We start from the raw sequence: 26,127 nt of genomic DNA on the forward strand, positions 1-26,127 counted from the left end.
GCCAAGGTCAATACTTTTCTCTTTGTTTTTGTGCTCTTAGGAATCCCGTCCTTCCTGTATCCTCTGGGAGCTTTTCTCATTGACCATTCCTTTTCCTTTCTACTAGTCACTCTTGGTTACCTGGTTTCTTCCTTGCTAGTCATGAACATGTCCAAATCTCCCCCATTTAAAAAAAATAGGTTTCAAAGAACAAAAATGTATTTTTTTTCTCCCTCCCAAATTCTCATTTCTATTAAAACCACTACCACCACTCCCAGTAACAACTGTGCATAGTCAGGCAAAACTTATTCTACCACTGGCCAAGTTCAAATACATATACATGGCTCAGTTTACACCTTAAATCCATCTCTTTTGTCATGAGGTGAGTAGCATGTTTCATCAATATGTCCTATGGAATTGTGCAATGCATTTATCAGAGAGTTCTTCAGTCTTTCAAATTCTTTGTCTACGATATTGTTATTGTACAAAATGTTCTCCTGATTCTGTTCACTCTGCATCAGTTCATACAAATCTTCCCAGGTTTCTCTGAAACTGTCCCCCTTCATCATTTCTTACAACACAATAGTTTTCTATTAATATATCATATTAATCATATTACCTATTAATATATCAAATGGTATTCATTAATGTAATTCATTCAGTCATTCCCAAGTTGCTGGGTACCCCACTACTTTCTAGTTCTTTCCCTTTTTCTTAAAAAAAAAAAACTTTTACTTGACTCTCCCATCCTCTATAATTCTCTTTCACAAACTAGTTCATCTCCACTTCATTTCCCCATTCCCTTCTTTTTCCCTTGCAATCTATCTTCCAACCTTGTATTTGACTGGAACTGCTTTCCTAATTGCTAAATACAGTGGCCATTTCTCAGTTCTCATCCTTGACCTCGGTGGCTCTTGACACTGTCAACCATTCCTTCTTCCTGACACTCTGTACTCCCTAGATTTTCTTGACAACGTATTTTCCTAATCTTCTTTTGGACCGTTGCTTCTTACTGTCCTTTGCTGGATTTTAACCCTTGTCCCATCTCCAGCGTGTTGGGAATATTCAGGGTTCTGTCCTGGAGCCCTCCTCTGTCTGTGATTCTATCAGCTTCCATTTGTTTGATAATTATTTCTCTTCAAGTGATTCCCAAATCCTTATCTCCAAACACAACCTCTCTGAACTTTATTTCCACATCATCACTTGTTCATCAGCTATCTCCATCTCACTTAACTTGTCCTAAAGAGAATTCATCTTTTCCTCTAAACATATTCCTCTGCCTAACTTCCTTCTTGCTGGTGATGGAACTGCCATCCTGTTAGTCACTCATGGTTCCAACCTTGGAATCGTCTTTTTTTCTTTCCTCTCCTTCATCCCCATATCTAATCAGTCACCAAGTTTGGTGGATTCTGCCTTCACAACACTCCTCACATCCATTTCCTCCTTCACACTCAGAGCCACCACCCCAGTTCCCTCACCTAGATGATTACAACAGCCTCCTGATTGGCATTCCTACTTCTGATCTCTCCTAATCATCCAATCGTTCTCTATGGATGGGCCAACAGTACAACTCTGACCAGATCACTCCCCTATTGCTTCTGGGACAAAACAGACTCTTCTATTTGGCATTTAAATCTCATCATGATCTGGCTCCAGATTGTTTCAATCAATCAACCTAGCATTTATTAAGCACCTACTATGTGCCATGCACTGTGCCAGGCTGTAGATTACAAGGTAGGGGAGAGGATAAGTATATGTAGTACCTACTATGTGCCAGGCACTAGGATACAAGGGGGAAGGAGGAGAATAAGCATTTATATAGTGCCTACTATGTGCCAGGTACTGTGCTAAGTGCTTTATAGATAATCTCATTTGATCAAAGAATGAAATAATGCCAACTGCAAGATACTTTTATTCTAATGAGGAAGACAACAGGTACATATAGCTAAGTCCATACACAGAATAACTATAAAGTGAATAAATAAAAATAAACACAAAGCATTTGAGAGAGAGGGCTCAGGAAAGGATTTCCTCTACTAGCTGATGCCTGAGCTGCATCTTGAGTCAGAGGTGAGAAGGGGCTGGGATCTGGCCAGGGGGGATGGCCAGTACAAAGGCACAACTGATGTACTATTGTGAGGAACAAGGGGTAATTTGACTGGATTGCAGAGTGCAGGAGGGAGAGTAATGTCCCATATGGCTGGAAGGGTGGGTTGAAGCCAAGTTGTGAAGGGTTTTAAAAGCTAAACAGGGGAGTTGAATTTTGATTCTAGATACAATAGGGAGCCAGAGTGTTTATTGAGTCAGTTCTGCCTTTAAAGTTCTGCACTTTGGCCACAGTGTGCAGGACGGACTTGAATGGGGAGAGACTTTTGGCAGGAATGCCAATCAGAAAGCTATTGCTAAAATCTAGCTGAGAGGTGATGAGGATTTGGGCTAAGGTGATAGCTGTTTTGAAATAAGGGGTAAAATGATGCTGTGCAGGGAGAAATGGTGAGATATTTGGCAAATGACTGGATACGTGGAGTGAGAGTGAGAAAATTATTTCATATTACCCTCCCTCAGGAACTCCAGGTACTAGCCCAAATGACCCACTCGCTGATCCCCATACGTTCCATTTCTTCTCCCACACCTTTGCACTGGCTCTCCTACAAAGCTCCACCTTGTGTTACAAGTCCTAGCTCCATTTAAGGCTCAACCAGTATTGCCAAAAGCCAATGATGTGTAGACTTAATCTGTGTATTTGTTGTCCCTCCCCAGCAGAACTTACGCTGCTTCAGAGCAGGAACTTCTCACTTTGACAACTTGTATTGTAGCCCCAGGAGCCAGCACGCATTTCCCAGCTTATGGCCTTCTCTGTAAAGTCACAGGGTTGAATTAGAACAAGGGCTATTAATTGTTTTTGTGCCATGTACTTCTTGGGTGAGTGGATAGACGCCTTCTCAAAATAAGGTTTTTAAATGCATAAAATACAAATACAGGATTAAAAAGGAAACCAGTTCCACTGGAAACACTGTACCTGAGGGACTGGGAGGTTGGTATTTGCACTCTACAGTAATAGGGTATCAGATATATTTGGATACCTATTGAAATCGGTATCCAAATAATGATTTAAAAAAACCCCTAAGTTCATAGACCCTCGGTGAAGAATCCTATGGACTAGATCTTTAAGCTTCTATCTAGGACTGATACTTTTAGCTTTCCCTCCTGACAATAAAGGGCTGAAGGTTTTTGAGACCTTGCCAGCAACTGCTAGGACTAGGTAGAAAGGATTATCACACAGTAGGCATTCTTTGGCTAACATAAACAGTAACAAAAACATAGGAAGCAAGATTTTTGAAGGGAAAAAAAAAGCCTGAAGAAAACCCACATGATGAGAACGTCTACAACAAGGGGCTAAGCCAGGTTTTCATAAGGAAATGGAGCTTGGGAATGAATGCTGAGGCCTGTTTCCGGGTCAGGAGAGCCTGATAGTAACTCTTACAGTGCCCTGGGCTGCCAGACTATCCAGAGTTCAAAGGAGTGTTGTTAGGACAAATAGGAACAAGGCTAAAAGGCTCCTCTTTGAAGAGCTAGGCTAGGGTCTCCTAAGGTCCACACCAGTAAGTGAAAAGCTCCTAGTCACCTACCTGGATACTCTCCCATTCTTCCCTCTCTTCTAAATGCTGGTGCCTCTCTGTGGTTCTAACCACTCCCTACCACTCAGACACTTACGTTTTTGCTTCCTTTCATAAAATAAGCAGTCTGTCAAAAAGAAAGATAAGGGCAGTCTAAAATTCTTTAATTCGTTCACCTATTAAGGCATGCCTCCCTTCGATTTCAAGAAATCAAAGGAAGTTAGGGAATTACTGAATTACTAAGTGACAACAGATCAGAGGCAAGTTTTAGCCTCCAGTCCCTGCCCTAACTACAAGCCTAACACAACATTCAGGACCATGCTTCAAGGGAATCTTTCAACATATTGTGAATATGAGAGCTCTCTGTACCACTACACTCTCTTCAATGCAGAAGGCGATACATTTGGAGGGGAATGGACAAAGATCTAATTATTACTAATAATCATCCACTTTCTTGATTATCCGTTTGAAGAAAATAGCCTTAAATATTGTGACAGCCTTAAATATTGTAAACAGGGCCAGAAAGAGGTTGTTTTTTTATTATTAATTAGCATAATACAGATAGATGGGAAAGACAAAAGTTGAAGAGAAAAAGGACTAATCGATCAGTCTGTGCTATCACACAAAACACCCTCACATTATTGAATCAGACCATAATGCTTTAATAGGAATTTATTTTCAGAACTATGTTTCTACTATGAATTAAAATTTAAGATAAGTTAATTCATATATAAAGACTACAGAGACGACATGGATAGGAGACTGAGTAACATCAGGTAGGGTTTTGGAGGTTGGATTCAGGCACTGACAGAAACCAGTTTGCTCATGCCCTGGAAGTAGGCCTTCTCTCTCTCACTCATGACTTCAAAGTGTAGGGGTCTCCTACAGAAGTTACACTCTGCCGAGGAGTGAGGCTTCAGATCCAGCCCAACAAATTTCCAAGTCTCCAGCAGGTTCTCTGTGAAGGAGGAAACATTTAAAATAAATGTTTAAAAGTTCTCTAAAACCAAACCCAATTCTCTTGAGGAAAGGTTATTTTAAACCTTAAAGCTGAGATTTATGCTGAACTCAGTTAAATATATAAGCATATAAAAATCAAACTCTACTAGATGTGTGGAATGTTGATGGCATAGACGGCTTGCAGTTAAAGACATAACAGCCCACACTTCAGGGTGCTGACTATATGTTTAGGACCGATTCATCATTCAGTAAATGCTGCACAACCACTGTATCCGATGAGCTCGGTACACACAAGAGGTGCTCAAAGACACAGACTAGGAGGAAGTGAAGACAAAACAGCAGAGACCTGTTGAGAGCCTTTTAAAAATTCATGGAAACATGTCAGAAGTAATTAAAGTGTAAATATGCATAAGGGAAGAGGGCCTGGACCTGAGATTCCCCTGGCTTAGGTAATGCCCTTTATCAATGCAGGTTGGGCCCTTCTCTGCCACTTCTGGTCTTAAGAGCTGCCAAGGACAAGGAAAAGGGCAATCGCTTTCCCAGGGTCACGGCCAGTCTGTGTCAGAGGTGGGCTGTCTGCCCAGGGCTTTCCTGGTCCTGAGGCCAGCTTACTATTCATTACACCACACTGCCTCTCTAAATATGTACAAAGGAAGACCCTTGGACTCACCCAGGAAATAGTTCATCATCTGTGGAGTGTGGTGAGGGGTCGGCGCAATTCGGAGGAGCTCTTCTCCCCGGGGGACAGTGGGGTAGTTGATGGCTTGGACGTAGATATTATGTTTGCTCATTAGTTCATCACAGACCTCTGTATTTTTAGCAGCATCTGCCACCTGGGTTTTATGACAAGGAGACTGGATTAAGTCGGTGCCTCATTTGGGGCACACAGCCACATAAAGAGCTGCCACTAGAATGAGGAGCTCCCAACCCCCATCAAAACCAGAGTTCACTGACCTAAGTGTACATGGTACTTAAACATTTGAGATACAGCAGTCACAGCGAATGACAGCTTTAAGTAACAGAGGAAAGGAAGAAGGTTGCTCTGACCTCTCGGTTTGAAAGAATCACAATTTTCATGGAAATGTGGAAAGAATTACATGCAGAGCCCGGTGCACAGTAGGGCTTAATAAATGCCTGCACTCGTATATAACCAAATTGTCCACCATCTTAGAGAGGGGGAGGTAAGGGAGGGAGAAAATTTGGAACTCAAAATTTAAAAAAAAATGTTAATTGGAAAAAACAAAATACTGTTTAAAAAATGCCTGCACTGCCTGTCTCACAGGATCATTGTGAGAAGGGTTTTGTAAATCATAAACTACTACATAAATGTCAACTGTAGACTGCTGGTATCTATTATGTAAGATTTAAGAATGGTATTACTGTTTTGGTCAATCCGTTGAGTAGGTCTTAAAGTAGGTATGTATTTCTGTCACTGGGAATAGAAGAATTGATAAATTTTTACAATAGTGAATGCTATTCATTGCCCTGTTGGCCAACAGACATTGACACAGAAGGCTCTCACAATAGTAGCATATGTCAATTGTTCTTCACGTAGGGAGACTTATATAATTGCTCACAATTGTTGCAACGGCTGACTCAAAACTAACGGGACTACTGTATGCATAGAAAAAGACAGACCTGTTCAGAAATAATTTCAGCCTCAAATTGGCCAAGCTCAACCTTCCAGAACTCTTAGGACATAACCATGTTTATGCTCACAGGCATCAGCTCTCTAAAGAAAAATCAGCCCCTTGGGCCCAGGGTGTTATTTTCATTTCGAAGTCATCCTCATTTTACTTTTGCCAAGAAATGTGGCAGAAAGTCAGCAGCAGCAGCTGCAGAGGTAAAAACTGTCTGCTACCTTACACAGTAGCCAACCTAAGAATGACACTGAAGTGTCTGGCATGTTAGAATTTTCTAGCAGGTGTACTCTCCAAAGTAAAACGCTATCTGTCAAGCTGTTATTACCCGGACTGGAATGATGTGGCTGGGGCAGTGAACCACAGGGAGCCCGGCGTCCATTAGCATCTGTCTCATAAGTTTGACATTGCGCTGGTGCTGCCGGCGAAGGGCTCGGCCTTCGGCGCTCTTTAAGATGCGGACTGATTCGAGGGCGCCAGCCAGAAGCATGGGGGGGAGGGAGGTTGTGAAGATGAAGCCCGCAGCATAGGATCGTACAGTGTCTATTAAAGAACCTGTACTGGCGATGTAGCCCCCGACACAACCGAAGGCTTTGCCTGAAGGAGAAACACAAAGGGCTTAGCACATGAGCTTTCCAAAGCGACCCATCATATTACTTGTCTCTTCACCCTCACCATCTCCCTCTGAAGTTCAGTCAATACCAAAATCAAGCCGGAACTGCCTGACTCTCAACCACAGGACCCAGTGTTTCAAAGCACAACTTTACTTTTTTGACCCCGAGTCAAATGGATCTGTATAATTTTATGCATTCCAAAGCAAAGTTCTTTGTCTCACAGTACCTATCTAATCCTTGTATCCTCACAGAGCTTCGACTCAGGCTTCCAATGTTCATCTCCTTGGACCTTCAACCCAACAAGAATCTCCCCTACAAAATAGCCAACAAATGCTCATCTGATTGGTGTAATAAAACCCCGGGAAAGGAGGAACCTCTCACTGTCAGGCCCAAATCCGCCTCGTTGCAACTCCCTCTCAGTGCTCCTGGTTCTGCCTTCTGGGGCTGAGAACAAGAGCTGCTTCTGACCACTTCCCTGCCAGAGATCACTGGGCACGAAGCTCTCTCTCCAGCCTGCCCAGGAGGCAGTGGGGGCCTCGGGGGATATTTCCTGTGTTCTCTATTGTATATGCTTTTCAAAACAGCTTATTTTCAATGTTCCCAAAACACAAAACATTTCAATTTGAGCCAAGACAACCTCATTATTTCATTAGGCTTAAGGTAAAAGCCAGATAAGAGCATTAACTGTTTAAGTTTGCAGAGTTTTCATTTAATATCCTCTAGAAATACAAAGCTTTGATGATTAGGGTTTGCCAGATAAATTAGATATATCAAAGCAGGCAAGTTAAGTCTGATTTCTATCCAGGCTTGTTCTTCAGTTTTCATTAAATCTCTTTGTATAACCTGTATCTCAGGTTTCAGGATTAGGTACATGCCCACCTTCATCTAGCTGAGTTCTAATGTCTTAACACAATAACATTGTGTCCTATAATTAACATGCTTATTTAAAATCTCTGCATTACAAAGTTGGCATTAGCTACTACAATGGAGAATTCTTACTCTGTTCAGCAGCACTCCTATGTACCTTCATACCAACAGAGATCAAGAAATAGCATTCTAATCACTGCCCCAATGAGAAAACAGAGGCAGGAAATTCTCACAGGAAAGCCCTAGTCCTCAGAACAACTAAGCCATTTTTGTCTGTTAAGTATCCCAATACATTTCATACTCCCCACCCTGAGAATCAGCATACTGGTCCTCCTCAATGCAATGATAACCTAGAAACTGAGTATTTTAATCCTTTCTCTTCTCCTTAGATCTTATCAACATTCACTGCTTCTTTCAAATTCTATTCTGTGTGCTTTTAATTTCTGTTTTTATGGTGTGTGGACCTAGGTAAAACACCCAACTTTAAAAAATTAAAATAATTAGTATTTCATGAGCACTTGCATTTGGTTTTCTCTCCACAGCATTCTGAGTAGACTTATCAGTTCCATCCATTACTGAACTTAAATCAATTCAAATAACCACTTACTACATGTAAGGCACTACTTGAGGTACAGGGGATATAGAGTCAGAAACTGTCCTGGCCCTCTAAGAGCTGACACTAAAAACTTTCTGATAAACTGGTTAACACTGAATAAACTAGTTTATTCTTTTATATTATTAAGATGACAGAACTTTACCTTTGAATAGCATTCTAGAAAATACACATACATACCAAGAGTTCCAGAAATGATGTCCATTTTGTGCATGACCCCATCTCGATCACCTATGCCACCTCCTCGAGCACCATATAATCCCACGGCATGGACTTCATCCACAAAGGTAATTGCCCCATATTCATGGGCCACATCACACAGTTCTTCCAATGGACATACCGCTCCTAGGCGCATAGGAAGCAGTGTTTTGTAATATACACCAAAGGAATTTCATGAAAAATAAGTCTAAGGGGCAGCTTGGTGGCGCAGTGCATAGAGCTCTGGCCTTAGAGTCAGGAGAACCTCAGTTCAAATCTGGCCTCAGACACTTAACACTTACTAGCTGTCTGACTCTGGGCAAGTCACTTAACCCTGATTGCCTCACTGAAAAAGCAAAAAAAAAAAAAAAAGTTTGATATGAGGTAAATAAAACAAAATTAAGTCCCAAAACATAGGCAGTCCTATGATTTCTAAATCGCTGTTAAATGCCTGGGCAGAAAACCCTCAATACAAACATAAGCAAAGCAAATGGATTGCAAAGTCCTGGTAAAAAGTAGGAAAGAAACCCCAAAGCCAAAGCCTAACTGTCAATAGTCTACTCTGAGTTCCATGGAGCACATTAAAGATTTCAGCATACATTCTTTACAAACAAGCACCAAAAGGACTCACCATCCATTGAATGAACAGTTTCAAACGCAACAATCTTAGGGACCGATGGGTCTGATTTCTTTAGCAGCTCTCTGAGGTGGCTTACATCATTATGGCGAAATATATACTTTGGCACTCTGCTATTACGAATTCCTTGGATCATGGAGGCATGATTCCCAGAATCGGAATAAATTTCACAGCCTGATATGACAGAACATTTATTGACATGTATCTCAAATTTATTTCCTAAATGGTAAGAGAAACTAATTGTGCAATGAAAACACTGTCCACATTACTTGATAAGAAACTTAACATCTGACAGGTTTTCTTGCAGACATTCTTCCTTATGTGATAAGTCAATACCAGCTAACACCAAAAGATGGTTATTTTTGAGACCATTTCTAGGTTCAAAATAACTGTAGCAATTACTCTAAATTTAAACTCAATACAAAAAAATTCTCATTTTAAAAGGTCTTTTGACTTTCTGGAAGTTATCAAAACAGTTTTCAAAGGAAACAAGCACAAGTTACACAGCATAGCCAAGACAGTAGGATCGTTATGACTTTGTCTGCAATTAGGTTGTTGTGCATTTCAAGTTCTAATAGGCAGCTGGAAACTTTGTAACTTTATAACAACATGGTGCTTTTAAAAACAGTAATGGTTTCTGGAAGTTCCATGAAATAAAGAGCTACCTGGATTTTAATTTTTACTATGAAACCTACCAAATAATAGGCCATCCGATAAAATGACTTTTTTACCTGGCATCATCTTGGCCAAAGTGAAGAGAGTGGAGTCATTAGCAACAAAGCAGGACGAAAACAGTAATGCTGCATCTTTCCCGTGGAGGTCAGCCAATTCTCGTTCCAGATCAACATGAAATTTACTAGTTCCAGAAATATTTCTAGTGCCACCTGCTCCAGCACCATGTTGTTTTAATGTTTCCCTATAATATGTATATGAAAGAAGACAGTCTTCTAAGAACAAATTTCCTCTAGGTTATTGAAAGGGACAACAAATATCTGTGTGCCAGACAGCAAATATGAAGTGCTAGCTTAGGGATTAACTAAAAAACCCTTTCCCAGAAGCACACTTCTTTTCAAAGCATGCTCAAACTCACAAAATGAAAAGTCATGAGTAGATTTTGGTTTGTGGTTAAATAAAGCCCTCTGAATCGAGCCATTTGATTTTGTAAGACCGCTCTCATGATAAACTACTTTACATAAGACCACAGATGTAGAGCTGGAAAGAAACTTAGAAGCCATCTAGTGCAATGTATGCATTTTGAAGATGAGAAACTGAGGCTGAAAGGAGTTCAGGCACTTGTCCTGAGTCACAAAGCTAGGAAGCGCCTCAGGTGCTTACCTTTTAGTCAGGTAGCACAGGGTGAATTACATTTCCCCAGAAGTAGCAGTGGTTGGATTTGTGATCAAGAGATTATGTTTGCAAAATAAAAGTAAAGGGTCCAATTCAGTGGACAGGGAACTGTGAAACTGATTCAGAGAGCAGGCCCATCAAGCTGGGCTCACTCCAGCACTCCATACAACTGAGCTGACCAGACTTTATGTTCCTCATGTTGCCCCCCAAACAGATTTTTGCCTATTTATATTTTGACCAAAAGTCCATAACTAAGAATGTTACAGCAAAATGGTTAATTTTTTACTACAGATACTCTGCTCAATGAAGTCCAAGAATATATACTTCCCAATATATTTTGTCAAAATACAGAGCTTAGTTAAAAATTAAATCAAATTTTGCAACTGTACAGGCCTCTACAATGGCAAACTATGCTGCCTGCAATAGTTTATAGACTTCAATCTTTATTTACAATGCAATAACTATATATGTGTGTGTGTGTGTATGTGTGTGTGTGTGTGCGCGCGCGCGTATATGGGTAAACAGATTTTTAAAATGTACTTAAGACTATGCACCAAATATACCATACAGTTATTGCCTCGGAACATATTTCACATGTTTTAAATAAAAGCTCAAACCCCAAATGCCCGAAGTCTCTCTAAGAGGCTGCCAATAACATGTCTACTGGCATAAATGATCCTTCCATGGTCTACTTACATGACTGCCCCACACACCCGAGGATGGCGACTCATCCCTAGGTAGTCATTGCTACACCAAACAGACACCTGCTTTTTAGTAACAAGAGAATCCGTGTAGTCGTCTGCCATCGGGAATATATGTGCCTTCCGGTTCACAGTTTTAAATACTCGGTAAGTATGATCACTTTTTTTCTCATCAATTTTTTTCTCAAAGAAACGATCATACTGAAAAGTGGAAACAGCTAAAAAATGAAATGAGAGAGATGTTTTATTCCTAAATTATGCAGGGATTAACAGCACCTGTTTATATAAGCAACTTTATATAAACAACTTTGGACATTTAAATTTTTTTTTTTTGGGTTAGGCAATGGGGTTAAGTGACTTGCCCAAGGTCACACAGCTAGTAAAGGTTATGTGTCTGAGGCCGAATTTGAACTCAGGTCCTCCTGAATCCAAGGCTGGAGCTCTATTCACTGCACCACCTAGTTGCCCCTAGGACTTTTAAATCTTAACAGGCTGCAAATGCTAAGCTTTGATTTGTGACTTGTTTAGGAGCCAATTTAGTGGTTCCAGACAAACTACAAAACTTGCAAAAGTAAAGCTTTACAAAAACAACAACAAAAACAAAAACAAAAAAAAAAAGGTTTTTGGTGGTGGTTGTTTTTTAAAACTCACATTTTGGCAAGTTGTCCTGAAGAAGATGGGATACCCTTTCTGGTCTTTGCTTTTGCATGAGATCCTGAAAATTCTTCAGCAAACCATTCGGGTCTTCTCTACCGGTCTGGAGATTAATCACAGCAGGATTAACTGGAGGTTGAGCAACTTCTGCACAAGAAGAAAAATGACAAAATAAAGCCAGTTTAATGCAAACTCCTGTTTGTACACCACCTCTGAAATACGCTAACTTCTAGTACAGAAAAATGCCAGGCAAAGTCAGAGAATTACAGCTATTTTTAAGATTCTTATTTCTTTTACTTCCTTATCTGTACGCGTTTTCCACAGCAATCTTTCACAAAGCTGAAAGCACCGGGTACTGGGAATTTTCCTTTTACATAGAACAACTCTAATTTTCTTCAAGCAAAATTCAGGTCAGATGTAGACTGCCTGTTGGTCTCTAAGTATTCATCTGGCCCCGTGACGACAATCAGCTAGAAGTTATACTGCTGTTCAGTGCGGCAAACCTGGTTGACTTCTGTCAATTTTGACAGTACCACCATCAATTTTCATCTGTCTCACTAAAATGTCTGGGGGCAGGGGACAAAACCTAAGGCCTGTTGGTAGCTATTCTCAATTGCCAAATACTTATAGAAATGAATTGCTACACAGGTTGACAATTCCTGAAAGCTCCTATATCTCTTAATGCAATCTATTAACTGCAAAATCATGCTGTCCTTCCTTCTAGCCTTCCAACAGAGGCATCTGAAACATTTATAAAGCTAATAAAGTCCTAAGGTTCAAAAGAAAAAGTTACAAGAAAAATCAATATTGTTTAATGGTTTACTTACCTTTCCTTACAGCCTGAATTTCCTGCACATCCTCTTGAAGCTCTAAACTGGCCTTCCGGAAGACGTTGCTGGTTCCTTGGTTCATCTGTGCCGCTAGGAAGGGGCATTTACTGGCAGTTCCCTGGCTCGTGGCAGAGGTTGGATGGCCAGAGGGAAGCTGGGATCCACCAGCGGTCTGCTGAGAATCATCAGCATCCTGGACCACAGTTTTGGAAGTTTTGTCCTCTGGGGAAAGATGGAGAAACTGAAGTACCAAACTGACTATACAAGCCAATGTTTTGTTTTTTTTTTGCCTCAGTGCTTTGTGACTCTAATCTATACCTAATTTGTACTATGACATAAATATAACTAAAATTTTGTATTGACAGTGCCTAACTAAAAAAATCTAGTGCCAGGATTAGTCAATCAACTAGACTGATAGATAGTCAATCAACTAGAAAATGGCTAAACAAATTGTGGTATGTAAAAAATATAATGGAATATTACTGCACCATAAAAAACAACGAATATGAAGAAAACAGCGACTATGAAGAGTTATGGGAAGACTTATATGAACTGATGCAAAGTGGAATAAATACAACTGGGAAAACAATACACCAAGTGATTACAACACTGTAAATAGGAGGAAAAAAACCTGAACATTTATTATAACGACTAATCTGGGCTCCATATATGTCATGAGAAGATATATTTCCCCATCTCCTCTTTGCAGACGTGGAACACTATGGGTACAAACACTGAACAAACATATCAAACATGCCCAATGTGTTGGTTAGTTTTGCTGGACTACCTTCCCTCTCTACCCCACTTCTTTTTTTTTTTTTTTAAACAGGGGATGATCCTCTAGTAAGCAAGGGGAGAGGGATATATTTGGAAATGAAGATGTCAAAAATACAGTCAAAATATGTGTTTACCTAAGACAGTAATACACTTATGCTTTTTCAGTTTTTAGTTCTGTTACACAAAATGTTTCATAAAATTAAACTTTATACTTCCATTTGAATATCTCACTTAAATTTCCTAATCTAAGAAAATGCAGCCACAAGTGGGTATGAACATAGCAAAAACATAAAACAGAGTATCTACTTTACTATGACCTCCTAAAACAGTTCATAATTTTCTCTACTGTACTGATTTTAAAAATTGATGACATCTATACATTACAGATGAAAGTAATCTCTAGTTAAAAGTTCTCTCCACTTACATAAAGCACATAAATTAGGTCCTGGTAAATATAAGTTTTTGAACAGCTTAGAGGCATAATGAACTGTTTAAAAGCAGTCAAGTAATATGTTACACTACAAAGATGCAGGAGGAAACTAAAAATTTCTTGTTTGTAAGTTTCTGTGGATGATCATTTATCAGAAATCACAAGTATCAGAAGTCCACATCAATCCTCCAATCTAAAAGTTTAAGTGTGTCTAAGTTAAATTGCCTAAAAGAAGAGGGTACTCTTTATGATGGGATAAAAAAATAGAAATGTCAATCTTATATGCCTCAATTGAATAAAATATTTCATTTTAAGAAAGGCAATATCCATTTCGTAATTTATTCAAAACCTGTTCTGATAGGTGTTCCAAAAGCATATACAGCATTATTACTAGAATATCTGAAGACAGTTATTAAAAAACAACAACAACAATGGTAGAGAGTCAGAATCACTCACTCCTCATCTACTAGTGGTAAGCCAATAATTTATAGGAACACACTCTTATCATAGGTTAAAGATCCCTTTGAATTTCTCTATGAACTAAGTGATATACTCCAATCACTTTTCGCATTCATCTCATTCTTGAGTATAAAGCCAAAGTAATTAGTCTCAGGTAATCAAGATTTTGTGACCTGGATTATTTTCAACCTTGATCTTACCCAAAAATGTTTAACAGATTTCACTAAGGGGTACACCCATTTAAGTAATTAAAACTTGTAAAAGTTTGCTTCCTGTTGATATAAGAAATCATCACCTTATAACCCGACCTGGACAAATAAGCTTGTGGTCCCTTTGCAAGGATAAACTGTTTCACAGAGCTAACAAAAGGAACAGAACAAAAAACTTCTTCAGATTTTTACTAAATGAGTTCAAATGAAGTTCACATTCAGGAAATTATATTTATAAACAAGTTTTATAATTCACTTCCACTACCTCCTACATTCTTATTTCAGTGCTCCAAAGGAACACACTCCCTTAAAACTGTTGGATGGTAACTGTGTTTCTAATATGAATGACCTCCCTTTCCCCTTGAGCAAATTAGATCACCTTTCCTTCTAGAAAAGTTCTTCCTAGTTGATGCTGGAACACCCCAATGAGTCACAGCCTCGCCTTTCCTACAGTTTGTAGAAAGTGTTTCACTATTGTTTTTCTTTCCCAACTTCATGCTAGGAAGGAATTTTCAAGTTTATGTCAGCACAGATAACTACACTAACTGATGACAGGTTAAAAAAAAAAAAAAGCAACAGTCTACAAACATTATCACATTTTCCTCCTAAATGATTCCACATAAAAGTCTTTACTGTGAGTACACAATAAGGAAAACCCTGTAATGCAGAGACTTTATGGGACTAAATGTGGACCTGAAAAGGTTTTTATTCCCAACCTCTCCTAACAACAGTCAGGCCAATATAAAAATTATACTTTTCTCTTTTTAGAAATAAAATGAAATGAAGGTAGATGAAATAGGGAGGACAAATAAAAATCAAGACAGAATCTTCATTTTCAGAACTGCAATTTAAAAAGCTAAATGATGACAAACTTGGTAAATGTAAAAAAAAAGTTGTAATCGTAACATTAAAACTTAGCATTGGTGTAAATTCTAAACATGAAGAAGTGTTGCATGATAATGAAACTGCTTCTAATAAGGTATAACAAATACCTAAAGATTATAAATACAAAGCACAGCATGTAACAAGTGAAATATTAAACCTGCTTTGGGTTTGGTCAAAGATGGTAATAGTTCAATGATAATAAAATAAACTAACTAATACTTACTCTCATTGGCTGGAGGTGTTTCTTTTACTTGCTGGAAATGAGTTGGTGAAGTGGTCATAGCCCGAGAAGCAGGTTTAGAGCCAATTTCCATCATTTTGGGGCAATTCTGGGCGTAGAAGAGCAGAGATTTGCCAGCCTTCTGGAGAAAGGTTTGGGGTACTCTGGACAAGAATGGGCATCGTCGAACAATAGTCTCCATTTTTGGGAAAAGGACAGGATCCTGTAAAATGATTGACTATGAATACCACCACCATCACCAAGTATCAATAGCTTGGAATAATATTAGACCATCACAGAGGGCCTTTCTTTCAAGGCCAAAGGACCAGGTATCCACTGTAATTTAGAACTGAGGAATACTGGCATATAAAGAGAAACTGTCTTATTTAAAAGTGTTCAAATATAACAAGTTTGGGGCTAAGTACTTCAAATAGATGGAGCCCTACTTTGGCAAAGGCCTAGCAAGTCATGACAATTGGCAGTGATGAGGAAAATCATCAACTGTAAATTAAGAAACTGTTTGCAAAGTTATATATTTTCAGAGAATGGCTGGGAAATAAAAAAAAGACCAAAGGCTGATAGCTAATTTGAACAAAATATTGCGTATACTTTTAAGTCATTCTACTCCTGATAGAGAGAAGGTACTTCCCTGACCTCACAGTCCTTTCAAGGTGTCTCCCTCAACCCCTAATGGAAGAACTCAGGCTAAAGTCCGTGGGGAAAGGGGCTTTCCTGAGGCCTCCTAGCCTGCTCCTTATTGGGAAAAGTAGGCCAATGTTGTTGCTTGTAGTCCTATTAAAGGGATAGGCATTGCCTCTCAGTGGCATACATCCTCCTAAAAAAATGTCTGAGAAGGATGCCCATGCAGTGGGAGGAGTATCAGTCTGGGTTCCCTAGGTGAAATTTATTTAAGACAGTAAATGGGAGTCTTGGGAATGGGATGGGAAATAAATAGGTCATCTATGAGGGGACAATGGTCTGGAGATGAGAGCAAATGGGGTGGGGGTGGGGGTGGGATAGGGATAAGTAGGCATCCTGGGGAGGTAGGATGAAGGGTTCTGGAGAAAGAGAGCCTACTGGGAATCACTGAGAACCCCTAATTGGGGAAGAATAAAGAGGCAACAGGGCTAATGGAGTGTCGCTCTAGAGAAAATAAAATAAGAGGAGTCCTGAGAAAGGAGAATAAAAGAACTGGAGGAGGAAAAGAGTAAGACGGGTTCTGGGGAAGAAGGGCAAAGTCTAATAGAGGGGAAACAGGAATGAACAGGAATGAAATGGAGGAAAGGTAGAGTGGCAGGTGATGGTCCAACGTTATTCCAAGAGAGGGAGGGGAAGGATCAATAGAAGTAAAGAGCATACAAAGGAGGGTCCTGAGAAGAGGAAGAGAAAGGGCTTTAAAGGGGGAGGGTGGAATAAAGGAGAAGGAGCCAAGGAGAGAAATAAGAGAGGAGCAGGAACCAGCGAGAGTTCTGGGGCCAGGCAGGGTCCCGGGGCAGGAAACAGGTAAATGCGAGTTCTGGGAGGGGGTGAAGGAGAAACTGGGGGGAGAATCAAGGGTGGTGCTGGGGATGGAAGGAGATGATGGGGCGGAAAGGGGGTCCTGGCAGGGTCATGGGGGCGGGACAGGCAGGGGAACACGGATAATTGAGAGGCCTGGGCAAAGGCAGGGTCACGGGAGGATAGGCAAGGGAACGCGGATAATCAGAGGGGGTGGGGGAAGGGAAGGATCATGGGGGGAGAATAGGCAGTGGAACACGGATAAAAGGGGGTCCTGGACAAGAAGGGCAGGGGAACACGGATAATCGAGGGTCCTGCGGAAGGGCAGGGTCTGGGGGGAGGCACGGGTACATGGATAATGGGAGGTGCTGGGGACGGGCTGCAGTGGAACGCGGATAATCGGGGGTCCTAAGCACGGACTGAAGGAGGGAGATTCGGGGGGCAGTTCTACGGAGGAGCAGGGTCCGAGGGGAGGCTGCTCCGGCCCTCACCTGTACAGTGTCGAGGAGGCGGCGACGGCAGGGCCGAGACCTGCTGACCGGAGGGACTAAGGTCACTACCGTGATTTCTGACTCGAGAAGGCGCCTAAGGCCGCCCAAGCCTCTCAATTTATAGAGACCGAGAGGGCTCAGTGCGCAGGCGCAGCTCTGCTTTTTTTTTTTTTCTTCCTTTCTCCTCGTCCCACTACTCTGCACCCTCCTTACGCACTCCTTCCGGCGCAGGCGCAATGAAGCCTCCGCCGCTCATGCGTCAGCACCTGCCCCCTCCTGCACTCGCCCTCCCCTGTCTCCAGAAAGCACTCACCTCACGCCTGGGAGGCCGGGTGGGAACGAGGCTAGAACATTTAACTCTTCAGCTCCCAAACCATCGGTCCAGGCCAGAGCCCCTTAGGGGCCTTGGGTCACCTTACAGCCTATTTCCCCGCTTGATTGATTCCCCCTTTCCCTCTCCCTGCCCTCAAATGAATTCAAAGCACCATGATCTTTTGCTTATTCTTGCTCCCAGCCCTCCACGAATCTTTGGAGAGTTGCAAGCCCGGTCTGCAAATGCTGAGTCAAAAGACCATGGAGAAAGCTTGTTGAATTGAACATTTGAATTGAATTTTACAGAAGGGGAAACTAAGGTTCAGAGAAGGGAAATATATGGGTAGGATAACTGGATGAACAGAGAGGTGCTGGCATGGACTGGCCGCAGCTCACCAATCAATCAATTAATAAACATTAAGTGCCTATTATGCGCCAGGCACATCGCTACGTGCTAAGGATACAAAAGGAGGCAAAAGATAGTCTCTGCGCTCAAGGAGCTCACAATCTAATGGGAGAGACAACATGCAAACAAATATATACACTACAAGTTACACACAGGATAAATAGGAAATCATTAACAGAGGAAAGGCACTAGAATTAAGAGAGATTAGAGAGTTATGTATTGAAAAGTTATGAGAAAAGGTAAGGTAAGATGACAAGGCCATTGACTTTTAACCTTAATTATTCAGCATACATTTATTAAGCACCAGCCATGTTCAAAATACTCTAGAGAGAGTGGAAATCAGGAACCTTGTTGTTCTTGTTAAGTCATTTTCAATTATGTCCAACTCTTTCTGACTCCATTTGGAGTTTTCTTGGCAAAAATACTGGACTGGTTTGCCATTTCCTTCTCTAGCTCATTTCACAGTTAAAGAAACTGAGGCAAGCAGGGTTAAGTGACTTGCCCCAGAGTGACACAGCTAGAAAGTGCCTGAGGCCAGATTTGAACTCAGGAAGATGAGTCTGAGGCTAAACAATAACATTTGGCTGGGAAAGTCACTGCCTCTCTGAACCAGAATATGGGAATAATAATATTTGCATGAGCTACCTCACAGGGCTTTATAGAGCACTACAGAAATGCGAGTTATTATTAGAAAGGTAATCAATCAAGAGACCTTGGAAATCCCCAGAACATCAAGTGAATCCTCTTGTAGAGGATTGATAGGAAGTCATGATCAAAGGTTATGCAATCTTTGGAGATGTTGAAATCTGTTGTATTGTAGGGTGTATACCCATTAAGGACATGAAAGATCCATTTCCATGGAGGGCAGCACTTAAAAGCTCCTGTGCTTGGAATTAAGAGACTGAGGTTCTAGTTACAGCTCTGTCACAGTGTAACCTTGAGCAAAGTTGGATCCCGAGCAAGGTTGGACCCTAGTTTTCCCATTTGTGAGATAAGAGATGATCTCTAAGGTCTCCCAAAGTTCCTTCCTGTTCTAATATTTTATGTTCTGTATTATAAAATCTCTTCCACTTTGTCGTTCTATACAATTACATGATGCTAAGACTTTTTTATTTTTTGGTGAGGCGATTGGGGTTAAGTGACTTGCCCAGAGTCACACAGCTAGTGTCAAATGTCTGAGGCCCGATTTGAACTTGGGTCCTCCTGACTCCAAGGCCAGAGCTCTATCTACTTCACCTCCTAGCTGCCCCAGTATGAGAGCTTCTTAAATAAAATCCTGATGATACAAATGAAATGATTTTAATGCCTGAAAAGGCAAATGCAACTGCATTCCCTGAGCTGAGGATTTTAAAGGACATGGAAAAAAAAGATGGAAAGGAGGGTATACAACAGTGAGGACAAATACAGAAGAGAGAACTGGTCCAGTAAGAATGGTGTCAAAAAGGCAAAAGCCTAAGATGAGCCCAAGCTTGCCAAAGATGTTAAAAGCAAGGTGAAGGACTTTTTAAAAGCTGTCCTGCAGGCAAGAAGAGGAAGAAGCAGGGGATAGATAAGTTGATCTGCGACAGATGGAGCAATAATAACATATTCAAAGAAAGCAGAAGTGTACACATCACCTCGTTATTTCTGTTTCTGTTTTCTCAGTCGTAGAGACCATTCTTCAAACCAGAAAAAGGAGAACTGTCATATAACTGGAGAACTGAAGCCCAAGAAGGAGAAAAGAAGATGGTTAGGGAGCAACCAACTTTTTAAAATACAAGCAAGTCACCATGAAAGATACAAATGTCATTCTGGTGTTTCAGAAAATCTTGCAGAAATGACCTGGGTACAGAAAATGGACATAGATAAGACCAAGAGCCATTCTCCAATTGATAAGTGGTCAAAGGAAGTTTTCAAAAGAATTGAAACTGTAAAGACCTAGTGAAAACATGCTTCAAATTACTGATAGAGAAATGCAAATTAAAATAACTCTGAGGTTTCACCTTACACCATGCAAATTGGCAAAGATGACCAAAAAATCCAAACAATCAGTGTCAGAAATCCTATGAGCAAACATGCTTGTGGATGAATTTTTAGTGGAGCTGAGTAGTCTAACTATGGAATTTTGCAATAAAAGTAACTAAATCTTCCATACTCTTTGACCCAGTGATTCCACTACTGGGTGTATGCCCCAAAGATGCCAAAGATAAAAGGACAAAGATCCAATATATACCAAAATATTTATAGCAGCACTTTTTGTGGTAGCAAAGACCTGCAAACAGAGGGCATATCCATTTATTGGGGAATGACTAAAAACTGTGGTCTATGAATGTAATGGAATATTATCATGCAATTAGAAATGACACATATGGAATCTAGAGGAACAAGGAAGATTTGTATAAATTAATGTGGAGCGAAATAAACAAAACCAAGAAGGTAATATACACAATGACCATAATAATGAAAATGAAAAGATTACTAAAAGGAAGTTGAACTCTGAGTAATGGAAAAACCAGTGAAGGTGTTAGAGAAGAGATAATGAAACACATTTCCTCCTTTACTGTAGAGAGTGGTGGGAACAGATATGATACTGCTAGGATATACTATTGTATATATTGTCAAATATGGCACCTATATTAGATTTTTAAAAATTTATTAGATGTTTTTATTTGTTTTTCTTTGTCACTAGAGAGGTTTAACATTCTATATAGACAAAAAGCATCAGAATGTGCCTATGTATGTCTGTGTCTACACACATATAATACACGTGTAGACCTATGCATATACATACACATATGTTCTAGATACATACACACATATATACACACATATGTTTATAATGTATAACTGGCCAATAAGAGGCCCAGTCCTTCAAGCATGCACAAATGTGCTCTGCCTGTGGCCAACCCACACAGGGGCCTAGTGAGAATAATTTCAGGTTCGCGTGACGGATGGCCCTGCCCTCCTCTTTAGAGAATGTGCAGGTATTCTGTCACTATTTCTTTTGTCTTATTTCTTGATGATGAAAAGCCTCCTAATTGGCTATTGAGCCAGAACTGATTTTTGCTTCAAAAATCTCCAACAGGGGCAGCTAGGTGTCGCAGTGGATACAGCACCGGCCCTGAAGTCAAGAGAACCTGAGTTCAAATCCAGCCTCAGACACATAACACTTATTAGCTGTGTGACCCTGGTCAAGTCACTTAACCCCAATTGCCTCACCAAAAAAAAAAAAAAAAAATCTCCAACAGATAAAAAGGACCTATCTCCCTGGCAGTTTTCAAAGGAGAAGGGGGAAAAAACGCTGTAAGTCTCTGGGTCGGGGGAGTCCTTTCTGTACCAGGTCACCATGTGTCCTCAAACATATAGTACTTTTGTTTCTTCTATTGCTGTTGTGTTTATTCTCCACTAATCCTAGGTAAATGATTATCTGAGACAGGAAAACTTTGTGAACTTCAAAAGGTCAAGAGAGAAACCAGAGGTTCAGGGATGGGATTTTACAGAAATTTGACTTAGCCACAGCAGCTAAGTTCAGTGAGTTAGCACAGCCCTGAGGAATTACCTTCTCGACCCAGGCCAGCAATGGATCTATTGACCAGGTAACTGAGAAGCCATGTCCTGCAAGCCAGAGCTCTCCTATGTGACCCCCAGAAGTGAACTCAGTAGGAGGAAGGTTTGGTAGCTATCACTTTACCTTTGAACCTACTCTCCCAGTGTTGTCCAGTGCAGGGGGAATGTTCTACAGCAACTATTTTTAACAGTTGGATTCCACTCTACCCAGGAACCAAGCTGTAGAGAGTAGAAACTGACCTGCTAATCTGAGTGTGAGCTGGGAGGAGAGGGAGCCTAGAACCTACAGATTTGCCAAGCCCAAGCCTAGGTTGGTGCATTTTCTTCCCACATCATTGAGAAAACTGCTCAGCTAATTGGGTTCAATCCTGAGGAACCTGTCTCTAATAAGTGGGAGCTCCCTTTTCTCACTGATTGTGTCTCACAAGTCTAGAGGTTTCCCAAAAGGGGAAATAACAATGGTACTCAATGTACAATATGAAATGGGAATGGGGTAGGTCAGGAGTGGGCAAGTTATCTCTACATGTACAAAAGCTAAATATTAAAAAAAAAACCACATTGAGTAATATTTTGTTATTCAGTTGTGTCCAACTCTTCATGATCCATTTTTGAGGTTTTCTTGGCAAAGATATTGGAGGGATTTACCATTTCCTTCTCCAGCTCATTTCACAGATGAGGAACTGAGGAAAACGGGGTTAAGTGCCTTGTCTAGGGTCACACAGCTAGTAAATGTCTGAGGCAGGATCTGAGCTCAGGAAGATGAGTCTTCCTGGTTCCAAGCCCAGTAGTCTATCCGTTGCACTATCTTGCTCCCCCAAATAAGATTTGGTAGAGACTAACAACCACTGTTACAATCTGTTGTAAGAACGATACAGTACACAGAGTGTTTTTTGCAAGACAGTTGATCAAGCACTATTTGACCTTGACTGTCCCATCATTTTACGACAATCCCCAGCCTCCTCTGAACTTTACGCTCAGCCACTTCCACAGCTCCCTGCGTCTGCCGCTGGCACAACCAAGCAGTCCAGGAGCTGCTGCCCCTGCCATGCTGGTAGACTTTTGCAGCTTAAGAGCTCACAAGGGCGGCACTTGGACACATCCATCTGGAGATTTCTGCTCCATCAGCTCCTCAGGACTGCAGATAAAACCAAGCCTGACCCCAGGCTCTGGCAGGACACGTGCTCAGCACTACATGGAGGACACTGAAGACGAGCCAAGGTGATACTGTTCTCAAAAAGTGAGTGGGAGGAGGAGACCCAGCAGTCAAACGGGTTAGAAGCAAAGCTTGCCCACCGGCAGTTTTGAGTTGAGCTTCATGATATACTTGGCTTTGCTCTGTGTAACTGTTGTGGTATCACATCCATCCCTCCCTCTCTTTGGAGAGACAGTTTCCTTTTCTGTAAAATGAAGGGGTTGAGCAGTTTGTCTGTGGTTCTGTTAACATTGCCTCATTCTGACTGAGTGGCTTACTTGCCCTTTCTTCTTTCCCTCCCAACCAAACTCATACAAGACCCTTCTTCTAGTTCTGACAGTCTATGATTCCAGAATCCAGCCTTTAGAATCCAGCTCAAGTATCACCTTTGACATGACCCAGAAAGTCATTATACTCATTTACAAGGCGGAAGGATAGTTGATGGGTGGTGGTTTTTGGATGGCCCCAAAACTCAGTCTGTTCAAGAAACCTCTTCCCCTTGGGCAAGTCCCCTCATCTGTTAAATGGAGATAATAAAAGCAGCTACTTACCAGGTTTGTTGTGAGGATCAAATGAACATAACATAGCACCTGGAGATAAGCACCTGATGCATAGTAGGTATTTAATAAATGCTAATTGACATATATACATATATATATATATATATAAATCAATTCACAAACCTTAAATATATATGATATACTTTAAAATATAGTATATATAATATGATATATAAAAATATATATATATATATATATAATATGCCATATAAATGACAGCTATTAGCTCTTATGACGAACCCTATTCCACTCTCTCTGTCTAAAGAACTAACACTGGTGGTCTAGAATTGGAGCACTCTGTTCCCCAGGCAATGTTGAATAATGACAGCAAGAAGTGATATTTACATAGTGTTTTAAAGTTTGCAAAGTGCTTTATAAGTCTAATCTCAGTTGAGCCTCATTGATAACAAGGCTATCAAGATAGTTATTAGTTATTATTGTCCCCTTGGGGAAACTGAGGCTCAGAAAGGGTAAGTAATTTGCCCATGGTCACACAGCTAGTAAGGGTCAAAAGTCAGATTCAAACCGAAGGCAAGTCGACAGGCATTTATTAAGCGCCAAAAGCACCGAGGACGCAAAGAAAGGCAAAAAACAGTCTGATGGAGGAGAAAACATGCAAACAACTATACCCAAACAAGATATATACCCGATAAAACGTAAATAATCAACAGAGACAAGGCAGTAGTATTAAGGGCAATGGGGAAAGGCTTCTTGTAGAAGGTAGGGTATTAGCTGGAACCCAAGGGAAGCCAGGAGGTAGAGAAAAGGAGGGAGAGCATTCCAGATATAGAGGACAGCCCAAGAAAAAGCCTGGAGTGGGAAGAGTAGTGTCTAGTGAGAGGATCAGCAAGGAGCACAGAGCCCATGGGGATGAGGGGGAGTCAGGTGTAGGAAGGTCTTCCAGGCTCCAAGTCTAGACACATTGATTCTTTACTATCCAGTTCCCCCCCTTTTTTTTTTTTGGACAAAACCAAAACCAAAATGATGTCATGTGAGACACGAAGCCTTACAGTAGAATCGGTTCCCAAGCTCTTTTTTTAGACATTCTAAACTTAGTAACTATGGAAAAAAAAAAAAACCAAACCAAACAAACTTCCATTCAAGTACATAAACAAGAATGATAAACAATCGTACATGAAATTGTAAACTTTGGTTATTTATAGTTTGTAGAAATACTTAAACTAGTTTGTAACAAAAATGACAAAAATAACTCTTATTTCTCTGGCACTTTAAGGCTTGCAATGCACTTTCCCTGTAACAATCCCATAAATGCTGAAAGCATTATTATTCCCACTTTATATATGGAAAAAGTGAAGTTTAAACAGGCTGAGACTTGTCCATAGTTGTGCAACCAGTAAAACAAAAATGTTCTTTTTGTAGCAACAAACTGGAATTCTTTCTCTACAAGTTTCCTGATTTTGTTGTTGTTGAGGAATCTGGTGAGGATTAATGATATTAAAGGATGAGGCCTTAGTTCTGCCTTTGAAGATGTTAGTTCCTGGGAAGGGTGGCCGTCTCCAAGAACACATCTCCCTGATGAGGTATGGGGAGTACACTTGGCCTGAGTCCTCCATGAACCCTTTGGTACCTCATTATGGATAGGTGAGGAATGATTCATCCAGTCTGGGCTGTTGCTGAGCTGAGCCTCACATACCCTTTGAGTCAGGCCTCTATTGGAGAGCTGGCTTAGATCTGCCAGAGATCAGGATCAGAGTGAGCGGAGGCTGGACAGAGATCAGAAACAGCTTAGTGAAATGGAAAGATTGCTGCCTTTGGAATCCTGGTTCTGCCACTTATAACCTTAGTGATTGTGGAGAAGTAGTTACCTCATCTGCAAAGTGAAGTGGCTGAAACTAGCTGACCTCCAAGATCTTTTCCTGCTCTAAGCCTATGAGATGGGGTTAGAACAGTCTTGTGACTCTTTGTACAGCCTGCCAGGGAATCCATCAGCTCCAGGAATGGCAGGCCTGAAGAGTCCAGGGAGTTCCCAGAGTAGGACCGCACAGCCCCAAAAGAAGGGTGCTAAACGGGCTGGCCTGTGGGAATAGCAGAGAACAAGCCAGCATTCCTAGACTTAGCCTTCCACAGAAAGAGAGGGAGATTTGTCAAGTCAAGACAGCAAGCGTTTATTAAGCTCTTACTATGTCCCAGGCACTAGGCAAAGAGATAGGAATACAAATACAAGCAGAAAGAAAACCTGTTCCTGCCCTCAAGGAGCTTACATTCTTTAAAAAAAGTGATATTTTATTTTTCCCCCAATTATGTATAAAAGCAATTTTTAGCATTCTTTTTTTTAAAGTTTTGTGTTCCAAATTCTATCCCTCTTTGCCTCCTCTCCCCACTCCCTGAGATGGTAAGCAACAGGTTATGCATTTGCAATCACGTAAAACATTTCTGCATTAGTCATTTTGTGGAAGTAAACTCAAAAGAAGTGAAGAAAAAGAAAGAAAGAAAGAAAGAAAGAAAGAAAGAAAGAAAGAAAGAAA

At 40.8% G+C, this 26,127-nt stretch overlaps 1 protein-coding gene across 2 annotated transcripts in view; it reads right to left on the minus strand.

Annotated features, from left to right (window-relative positions):
• Positions 1–4,100: 4,100 nt before the first annotated feature.
• ALAS1 (5'-aminolevulinate synthase 1) overlaps positions 4,101–26,127 on the minus strand; it is a 29,489-nt gene continuing 7,462 nt past the window's right edge. Inside the window, exons 3-13 of one of the 2 annotated variants that reach the window (XM_027836895.1) lie at positions 19,960–20,042; positions 15,641–15,860; positions 12,655–12,879; positions 11,825–11,974; positions 11,169–11,391; positions 9,857–10,041; positions 9,120–9,299; positions 8,471–8,635; positions 6,525–6,793; positions 5,227–5,389; positions 4,101–4,554 (exon numbers count right to left, since the gene is read on the minus strand). In XM_027836895.1, the coding sequence (XP_027692696.1) occupies positions 4,394–4,554; positions 5,227–5,389; positions 6,525–6,793; positions 8,471–8,635; positions 9,120–9,299; positions 9,857–10,041; positions 11,169–11,391; positions 11,825–11,974; positions 12,655–12,879; positions 15,641–15,839 (1,920 nt within the window). In that variant the 5' untranslated portion in view covers positions 15,840–15,860; positions 19,960–20,042 and the 3' untranslated portion in view covers positions 4,101–4,393. Of the gene's footprint in view, positions 4,555–5,226; positions 5,390–6,524; positions 6,794–8,470; positions 8,636–9,119; positions 9,300–9,856; positions 10,042–11,168; positions 11,392–11,824; positions 11,975–12,654; positions 12,880–15,640; positions 15,861–17,625; positions 17,732–19,959; positions 20,043–26,127 lie in introns of those variants that run through there. The other variant, XM_027836894.1, reaches the window with a different exon arrangement.

This window comes from Vombatus ursinus, unplaced genomic scaffold (assembly GCF_900497805.2).
Source record: "Vombatus ursinus unplaced genomic scaffold, bare-nosed wombat genome assembly UNPS02014820.1, whole genome shotgun sequence".
NCBI classification, from domain to species: domain Eukaryota; kingdom Metazoa; phylum Chordata; class Mammalia; order Diprotodontia; family Vombatidae; genus Vombatus; species Vombatus ursinus.